Here is a 10,303-nt window from a genome sequence, read left to right as displayed (position 1 = left end):
TATTTTAGAGCTAATGAAATATTAACTTATATAGGAGATAAATGAAAAAAATATTATAGATGAAGAAGAGTTTGAGGATGACTTTGACATTAATTATGAAGATTCTTCTAAAAACAATCAAAGTGATGATGAACTTGCTTTGGGTCTTGATCCTAAGGGGATGTTTTATTTTTAAGTGAGTTTATTTTAAATCTTGTATTTCAGTGATATTATCTTAAAACAAATCTTTAAATTCATAGTTGACATAATATTCTGTTATTTTTTGTCATTATTTATAATTTTAAATTAATTTATTTTAATCGTTTTGAGGCTTACGCCTCGATCCGCCTCGAGGCTTATGCCTCGCCTCGCTTAGAAAAAATGCCTCGATTCCCGATTTCACCTTTTAAAACCTTGCTAATTACAACTGCAGCTCCATCACTGTGATCCAATGACATTCATTGTAGGTGATTTGTCATTTCCAAGCAATACCGAGCGATACCGAGTACCAAGAGGTACCAAGTTCCAGTACCGAGCCTACGATTAAGAAAACAAAGAACAAAGAAAATGAACCTTCACTGCTCACGTCTTCTTCATTGTTCACGTCGTCAAGCCGCTCCCTCGACGAAGGATGATCCTGTCGGCTTTAATGCTCGCGTCGTCGAGCCTCTTTGTCGATGAAGGATGATCATGTCCGCTTCTATGCTCGCGTCGTCGAACCACTCCTTCGACTATAACGAAGAAGACGAACACCTATGCGAAAATAAAAAACCTAGCCCTCCAAAATGTTTAAGCCGCATAAATGAATAGGGATATCGAGCGGAAAGCCGAAATGAATAAGGCAAATTGCAACTCCTTTTTTTTTTAATAAGATACACGTGATATGTATCCGACACGTGTCCGATATAGCATGCCTAGTAAATAGGAGTATCCGTGCTACATAGCTCATCGTACATGGTTGACATGACCCTGACACTAGTATTGAGGTCAACATATGCATGAAGATTTCTATAAGGATCCCTCATACTAAAAACCTAATGCTTAGTATAAAAGGGGCATGCATTTTGCAACTTCATGGCTGTCCTTTTCTTTTTCATACAATATGATGTAAAATAAAATAGGCTTGTTAAAACTTGCCGCAAGTGACCAATTTTAACGCATAATAGATCTTGATATCTCTTTGCTATAAACATTGTGCAAAAAATCATCATTTCTAATAGAAATAACACAATTGACAATCAATGTTTTTTTTTTTTTTTTCCTTAACTATATATACCACATGTTAAAAAAATAAGGGCATCACAATTGAAATAATCTGTTTAAAAGCATTAGGCTGAAATATTAGTAAGGGCTAATCTACCTCTGAAATGACCTGTAGGACGTGGGTACTTCTATGATGGCCTCTTTAATGGATAACTAAACCAACTTGTTGAAGGCTTTGCATGGTAACATAACTCAGATGCTTCTCTTGGTAAATTGACCCCAATAATATAAATTATCTTAGTGTCTTCCCCCTCTCTTGGTAACTTGACCACCTCAAGTGAGTTGGTCACTTTCATCGGTTTATACAAAGGTTGCTCAACCAGCAACCTTCCAAAAGGTGGTGGGGTAAAACGCTCTTCATTTGCGGTTCAAAGGTTGCAACCTTAGTAGGAAATGAGGTGTCATCTATATTTAGTGGCAAGATGCAGTATATTTTCAGCCATCTATTAGATGAAATCATTAACTGATTTAGACGTCAAACAACCTATTGATTAAGCCTGTCCTGAAAACTAGTGTAAAATATGCCCTACTACATGCCAACAAATTGTCCAATATGTGTCTTCATATAATTACAAGTTCAGCTAGTTCTCATCCAAATCCACATCCAATAACATGTGGATTTAAAGCAAATCAACAGGCAACAAAACAATGAGTCTAGAATTTTAAGATAATGCGCTGGAGCAAAGGGTACGTTTCCCAATTGCAACTTGAGGTTCACCATATCCAAATCAAAAAAAAGTTTAAATCATTGCACAAAGGGAGTTAAACACATTAACACATCAACCCTTCACCCCCGCAAAGGCAGAATTTGCATGTTTTTTAAACCTTTTTACAATAAGTAAAATTTTGACAATAGTTTGCTAAAAATAATGGACCCAGACCAAGAAAAAGAAATCAGGCAACAAAATAATGAACAAGAAAGAACACTTTGCGCTAAACAGTGACTTTTTACATGTTAGTGAAACCATTGAGAAGAGAAAAACCCAAAAGCTGACAAAAATCTTATGCTAGCAAGTTGATTTAGGGTATGATAGGGACAGCTTTTTTTTTTCAAACAGAAACTATAGTTCGGTTTGGCTACTATTTTCTCACTATTTAATAAATTTTCTTTGCAGGAAGATGCCTTTTACAGTAGCATTCAAAGAATTTAATTTTTCACGATAACTTCAAAACTATCTTAACAAAAAGCTACCGTCACCTAAAATAAACTCTTAGTCTTCTTTCAGGAATGTCAAAATAGATAGGAATGAACTTACAACAGGGGTAACATTGCTGAAAGCTGGCAATCCATGCATCAAATCAGTCCATATAGTACTCCAACTTTTTGTAGCTAAGATGGACGCCTACAGAAAAAGATATGAAATAAACAATTAAAAGCAAAGATTTAAGTAACTTATCTGAAAATTGACCTTGAAGCCACCTTATTTAAGTATTGGTCTTAGGCCCACCTAATATATGGAAAAAAAATTGCTTTTGACGAATCACTACAAATTTTTTAAGATTCAACAATTCATATGTTTGGAGGATTCAACATGTGTAGCATGAGGATCTACCATATTGGAACCTTTTTTTGTTTATTTCAATTTCTTATCAAATTTACGATTCAATTGTCTACACAACATCAAATTTCATATTAGTGCAAAAAATAGTCATTTTTACGCTTAAAAAATAGATCAAAAAATTAAATTTTTGTTTCTATGTGTGTAAATTACACCATATTGATATCAAATCCTGTGATCTTGAATAAATAACAAACTTCTCAAATAAAAAGATTAACAGATAAATTTTATAGTTGATTTGAGTTTTTCATTTATTTATGAATGCTAAAATACAAAAAAAGATTGATGAAGAGGTGCAACAACGATTGAGCCAACACAACAGTAAGAAATAATAAGCAAGAAAAAATGATTAAAAAAGGCAAGAAGAGCAAATGTGAGAGAGAGGAGACAAGTTGAAAAACATATGATAAAATTATAATAAATCAATTTTAATATATTGATTTAAATGAAAGTTTGTTACATGTTTAATTTATTTCATTATAATATAATTTCAAGGTTGTTAAATTATTAACATGAAATGCATTGATGTGATTTACATATTCTGAAATACAAAGTGAACAGTTGAACTCCAATGAATGGTGATACCAAATTTGAAAAAAATTGTTCCAAGATTCTAAATTTTTTTTTTTTTGTAAACAAAAACCTTTGCTAGAAACTATCATTGGTGGTATTTCTGGTGACGGTTGTTCTGATAAATTTTTTGTAGGATAAATCATTATATTCCATGCAATTCATTCCAGCATATTTTGTCTAACGGAAAGGGTTCCCCAAAAGGGCTTGACCAACAAATTTATTTTCAAATCTGGAAACCTAAACTTTTGAGGATTTCCCCTTATTTTCCGATAGATCTTTCCACATAAAAATGTGTATTTTTTTATAGTGATTAAATGGCAGGCCTTCTGAAAGATAAATGGACAGAAGAAGTTCCACTTGTTGTTGCCTTTCATCATCTCATTGATTATGCCAAACATTATTACCTCCCAATTGGCTCTTATTTTTTAGATGGTATTGATTAGTTTTCATTCGAAACAGCGAATTCATATCAAGCTTTCTTCTAATGTTTCTTTGATTAATGCTTCGACTGAAGAAAAATATATCAATCTAGTTAATTATACTCCAAGATGGCAGGTCTTAAGCACTAGTCATTTCTCTATTAAATTATTTTACTCTTTTATCATCTTAAACGTAAAGCAATGAATTATTATCATTTAGATCATGAAATTCTCTCGTCCCATGTCTTGAAGGAAATTATCTAGTAAAATTGTTCTTTCTAACATGGGTCTTGATGCAAGCAAAAATTTAGGAAGGGCCCCCAAATTTTTGCAAGCAAAAACATAACTCTTCCTAGGATAAGAAAATACACAAAATACCCAAAACCAGACAAAATACAACAAATAACCAAAAACAACTCTACTTTTATAATATAAAGGACTTACAAACTTGAACGCTTACAAACGACACAAACATTAACATAAACTCCTAAAGTTGCTTTTCATCTGTTGAGAAGAAGGATACAAGTGGCTTCTAACTTGCGGATAGAAGAATGAGATTAGAAGCCGAGACAAAGAAAGCATAACTCGCAAGTTATCCTAGAAGAAAGAGAAGCTATAAAAGAAAACCCTTAGGTTTCTTTCCAAAAATCAGCACACATAGCATCTCTCTAAAACTCTAAAACAGCCCAAAACAATCATATATATAGGAGGGAAGAAGCAGCCCAAAGCCCTCAAAACAGCCCTCATAAATTGGAGATGATGAAGGCCAAAAGACACCACAAACAGCCCCCCAAAATCTGCATAGAAAAAACACCAAAACAGTCCCCAAAAACTACACAAAAAACAGGAAATGAAAGGCCAATGGACATTCCAAACAGCAGCTGAAAAGACATCCCAAATATCAGTCAAATACATTCCAAACCAGCATATAAGGGGCGAAACCAGCAGAAACTGAGGAGGCAAGGAAAAAAGGGGCAGAACCCAACAGGTTCTTCATGGGAACAACAACAGCCAGGGGAAAACCAAGAGGAGATGTCACGAGAACAGCAACAGCCAGGAGAAAATCAAGAGGAGAAGTCACGGAAATAGCAACAGCCAGGAAAAAACCGAGAAGACAAGGGGAAGGGAAGAGATACAAATTTTAACTCATTTTAATGAGCTTACAAGAAGAATACCTTTTCCAATTAATGAGCTAACATTAGCTCAAGCATTTATGAGCTAACACCAAGTAGAACTCAAATTTTCAGCTCAAAATCAAAGCAGCCAAGAACTAAACTGTGAGATAACAAGCAGCTCAAAGAACAAAATATTAAACTTGTTTTGAACCCCCCCCCCCCCTGCCTACTTTTTTTGAACCCCCCCCCCCCCCCCCCGCGCCTACATCAGGTCTTCTCAATCCCTTCACTTTTTCCATGTGAAATACCTATCAAGAAGTTGATTTCCATATCTTCTTTGATCATTTCACAATTATAATAAGATTTGGAGGCGGCTTTATAAGTTTCTTGACATTCATAAGGCTGTGAGAAGCAAAATTTCCTTCTTGTTGGAACACTTATGCTAAGAACAATTTTAAGGATAATTGAGACATTTTTCTCTTTGTATCAAATTCAGTAAGGAAAGAAATGCAAGATATTGTTCAAATGTTGCTAAATGAGAAGTTGCTTTGGCTCAACATCATTTCCCTTACATACTTCTGAATTTTCAATTTAAATGGCAACTAGCCTATAATCATTGAAATCAACTTTCAGATATTCAGCCCCAAAAGAATACAACAAAACTACATAAGATTATTGTGTAGATTGTAGAATTATTTAGCTCACTTGTTTTCTTAAGAATCCTACTTTTTATATAGCTTCCATTAAATATGTGCATTTCCTTTTCTTAAATGAGAAGGATTTAAGAAGTATTTTATCCGAAATTTTCAATCAAAAATTTTTGATCAGAATGGAACCATATATGCCTACTAATTGCCCAATTCTAGAAATAATATTATTATTAGAATGAAACCTTAGAAGATCACAAATTGTTGCTATATTATTTACATATCAAATAAAAATATCTAGTGGGAAAATCAAGTAACATATAAATCAAAATTAAATTTGATTTACCTTATCCATACTCATAGAAGTAGGTCGTGACTTCTCATCTAAGTTGGGAAATAGGAGGGCAGAGAGTCCTTGCATCGCCCTTCAAGAAAACAAGGAAAACACCAAATAATGAATTCAATCACCCGCATATTAAATGTTTAAAATTAGTACCATGAAATGAATGTTTAATGTGCTTTGGAAAAATTGATATATCCAACCAACATGATGAGCACTTCAAAAATTCCAAGAACTGGTTATGCATCCAAACTCATTGCACTGGAAGGAAATAAAACAATAAAAAGGGTCAAGAAATGTACCTCAAAAGCCATATCAAAGCTTCATATGAATGTACTGTGTTTGGGTTATTTAAAAGCCTGAAAATTAGATAAAACAAGGATGACGTATTATGCAAAAGCTTTAATCAATACAAATGTACTTAGATCACTGAGCTGGAAGTAAGCCAACCAACATTCAATAGTATGCAAGAATTCAATATGGTTCGTTTAATTTTTGGATACTAAAATTATATTTTACAAAACAAAATAATATACTAAATCACATTTGGTTGGATCTAACCATGAATCCAAGAGAATTTTAAACAATATTAAAGCTTTCAAGATAAAGGATTTGATTTTCATCCCAAAATAAAGTGAACATCAAATCATGATTCTAATACATGCTATATTAAGTCATGGCTTGACCTGACCCATGCAATCCCAATCTTTTGACAATGGGTAATCAATAATTTCTCTCCCATTATTTCATCTCATCCTCTATCCTTCAGGATCAAAACTCAAATTTCGAGTTAATGTGATTAGATTGATCAAGAATTTTCATGTACAAGGTATTTACTTCAGTTTAGTTTTCGTGAAAGGACTACTTTATGAATGTAACATTAATATTTGACAAAACATTGCATATTTCTACTATTACGAGTAAGGATTTCCAACGATCAAGTTTTGGAGAATTCATAATGCGACTTAAAAGCCTGATGCATGAGGTAAGTTCTGAACTAAATTCACATAGCAATTGATATGTATATCATGAAATCTCAATTTGGTTTTGTTTGGTAATTATTGTTGTGGTAATAAGTACGTTTAAGTAAAAAGAGCAACTAATAAGGCTTTTGTAAATAATTTTAGGTACCTACTATATACTTATGTACTACTTAGATCATCATTTTTAAGCTTACTACAAAGCCTTGCCATATAATTGCAGAAAAAGTCATTGTACAGTCATCACTTAATACAATACAAATATTTAGTAAGAATTAGTGATTAGCTCGATGCACAACTTGACATTATAAAATCCATAGGAAGGTGCTTAGCAAATCTATATTATATATTCATGCTATTATAGTTTATTACTAGTATTAAGAATCTTTAAAATTAAATACAAAATTCATGCTAGACTATTTATCATTTTTGTGTGTATAAAGGGGTAAGAAAATTGCTCGTCAAGCTTATCTCCTTATAAATGGCTGTTGTCATCATATGCCCCATGAAATTTCTAACTACATCTGCACGGCGAAGCACTCATTTGTGGCTATAGTTATGAGTTCATAGGAGATTGGCTCATGCGTGATGTTGTCCATGGCTCAGACTATGCATCTTAATATTAAGCCACATGCAAAAAGCCGTTTTCTTTTTTTTCTTTTTCTTTTTTTTTTTTTTTTTTTTTTTTTTTTTTTTTTTGTGCAATGATTTTATCTCATTGATTATTGACGGATGCATCCCATATCTGATTTTGAGGAACAAGTAGTGATGAGATTGTATACATTTGGGCAGCATAGAAGGATTATATGTCATGTAGTTGACTTCCAAATGTCTGAAGAAACTAGGCTCTATTTTCATAAGTTTATAAAGGATGTCTGTAGGTTGGCACGAGAACATCAAGGTACCGCCAACAGCTACTTTGATTTCAACTTATTCAAGATATTATACGTGATTTAAAGCCATTTTATCTGAAGATATTTTTTCTCATCTTGGGCAGAGATTTGTAGCTTTTAAATTCATGTGATTATTATGAAAGGTGGTAGGAGTTGGAGCTCACAATATGGCAAACATTAGTGTACCAAAAAAATGCTTAGTTTTGTGGTAGCTACCCATGCCCGACATAAAATGTGAGGAAAGCAGTTAGCATTAATCTTTGAATTTTGTATGTGTTTGCTGAATGGGGAGGCTTTACAAATGATATTATGAACTAAAAGATGCTTTAAGGGGACCTAATGGCTTTAAGGTTCCAAAAGGTATGATTGTATACCATTTCCATGTTTATTGCACCATTTCAATAGTTCTTAAAGTTTATTCACTTTTCAGGGAAACAATGCCTAATAGATAATGGCAATGAATTGGATAGTAATATAATTCTTTATATGTTTACGTACGATAGTAAAATTAACAATCAATCCAATAGCACTTCTTGAAGAACTTTATGGTATAAAAGTACTTCAGTAATTCTAATGAATAGCTATTTAATAAAAAGCCATTCAAAAAACTTAATCGAGTTGTTCCAAAGAACGTTAACCCTCAATTATGAACAATAGAATGCATGTTGTCATGACAGTGATATAAGTATACTCTAATAAATTAACTTATTAAAAAAGGAGAAAAGCGACGTACCTCTTTAAACTTTCAGATGCACCTTCCAACCAATATACTAGAAGAGACTTATCTAGGCGGTGACCATAAGTATGAGTAAGAAAACAAAGGGTGCCATTCCTGTAAAATAAGAAAGGTTACAAAGGAGTATTCAAATTTTGGCTTACTCAAATCTGCATTTAATTAATTAAGAGCAAACAACCCAAATATAATCATAGGCAAATTCTAAAACAATTGAGTTAATGATTGTGTCTATCTTGAAACGATCATGTATATAGTCATGTTGGTTCCTGGTACATTGAGTGCTTAAGTAATCAGATTGAGACGAGCCTTTAATTTTTGACATGGTTTCGTCTCATCGGATAAATAGTTATGGTGTCCACTCCCCAATTGCTGCATGGTGCATATGAAAACATGGAATGAATACATTCAGGAGATGAGATAAAAACAAGTTTGTGATGGAGGATTTCTTTTTTTTAACAACTTTTTTTATACAATAATATATTAGATATGATATGACTACAATAAAAAACAACTACCAAAAATTATCTGAGCACAAAAAAAAAATATAAATATAAAAAGTCAAATACGTTAAAAAAATAAAGTCAAAGGATGAACCACCTAGCAACAAACAAAAGCAACAAAGCAAAGCTCATTTTACCTCCTTGCATAAATCCTAAACAAAAGAAAAGAGAGAATGTTTTTATTGCCGCCTCATCTGGTAATTAGTAAATAAGATTTAAAATATCCTATCCACCAGAATGTCATCACTCATAATGCCCCATCATAATCATCAGGTTGCAAAGCAACATGATCATCTATGTCTTTACCAAATGAAGGGAGAGATGGAGCTTCTTAAATTGGAGAATACAATGATGAAACCATTTCTACAATGCTAGTGAGGTCAAGAATAATAGTCTCAAGATCCCAAGTCAAATATTTTTCAAGCTTTGAGCTCAAATTTGAGCTGAGGGCAAAGGAACAACTACAATTATAAGAGTATGAAGTGTCTGGACATCATATCTCGATGTGCCTAGAAACCATCAAAAGAATGTGCTCAAAGATCTTATAGAAAGAATATGATGTGAAACCAAATGCGCAGGAGCTTATTAAGAAATTTCAGAGTAAATGGCAATGTAATCCAAATCAATAACTTATTGTTATGACAAGCAAATTCATTAAAGAATATTAGTTTTCCACTTGCTTAGGCGAAGGAGTACATGTAAGTTAACCAAATCTCATAGAGAAACAAAGATAGCAGCAATACTAAAAGCTCTTAATCAACAATCCACGATTTAATAATGAGAGTTTTCACCTCGGGGATTGATCACTCTGCTACACTAGGCTTTAGCAGGAGAAGGTCTTCAGCACACCCAACGATGCTAAGAGGACGGTCGCAACACCAAGAGTCTTAATCCACGGAAAGGTCGACGGTGGTGGAGGTGGCACGGATGGATGGCCATTGATGGTCCACACGTAATCCGAGAATTGATCGTCGATGACGTCCACAAGGGTGGGGAGGATTCAGTTCAAGTAATCTTCAACGTTGTTGTCAAAACCAAACCCGACGTCAAAGAATGGTGATCGAACGATGTGGATGTCTCCGTAGGCATCGAGTACGAATCTGCTATCAACTTCGGGATCGTCCATACGTCATTGAAGTTGAGGTGGGAAGGCGTCGTCTTCTTCTTCTCTTGGCTTCAAACTTCCCAAAGGGGAGCAAGGAGATGGCCGGCCAAAGTCGGGAGGGAAAGGGGAAGGGGTCGGCTATAGAGGTAGGGGGAGGCGGCTAGGGTTTGGGGAGATTAGGTTTTGGTCGAGTG

The 10,303-nt window shown here is 33.8% G+C and overlaps 1 protein-coding gene across 1 annotated transcript in view; it reads right to left on the bottom strand.

Moving 5' to 3' along the window:
* Positions 1 to 10,303, bottom strand: part of LOC110106501 (serine/threonine-protein kinase ATM) — a 256,327-nt gene that overhangs the window by 238,741 nt on the left and 7,283 nt on the right. Inside the window, exons 10-13 of the mRNA XM_028694452.1 lie at positions 8,502 to 8,600; positions 6,198 to 6,254; positions 5,902 to 5,980; positions 2,499 to 2,585 (exon numbers count right to left, since the gene is read on the bottom strand). Of these exons, the coding sequence (XP_028550285.1) occupies positions 2,499 to 2,585; positions 5,902 to 5,980; positions 6,198 to 6,254; positions 8,502 to 8,600 (322 nt within the window). The remainder of the gene's footprint in view (positions 1 to 2,498; positions 2,586 to 5,901; positions 5,981 to 6,197; positions 6,255 to 8,501; positions 8,601 to 10,303) is intronic.

Source organism: Dendrobium catenatum, unplaced genomic scaffold, assembly GCF_001605985.2.
Source record: "Dendrobium catenatum unplaced genomic scaffold, ASM160598v2 fragScaff_scaffold_488, whole genome shotgun sequence".
In the NCBI taxonomy this organism is placed as follows: domain Eukaryota; kingdom Viridiplantae; phylum Streptophyta; class Magnoliopsida; order Asparagales; family Orchidaceae; genus Dendrobium; species Dendrobium catenatum.
The sequence above is the reverse complement of the archived record's forward strand: the minus strand, read 5'-3'. Positions and strand labels throughout refer to the sequence as shown.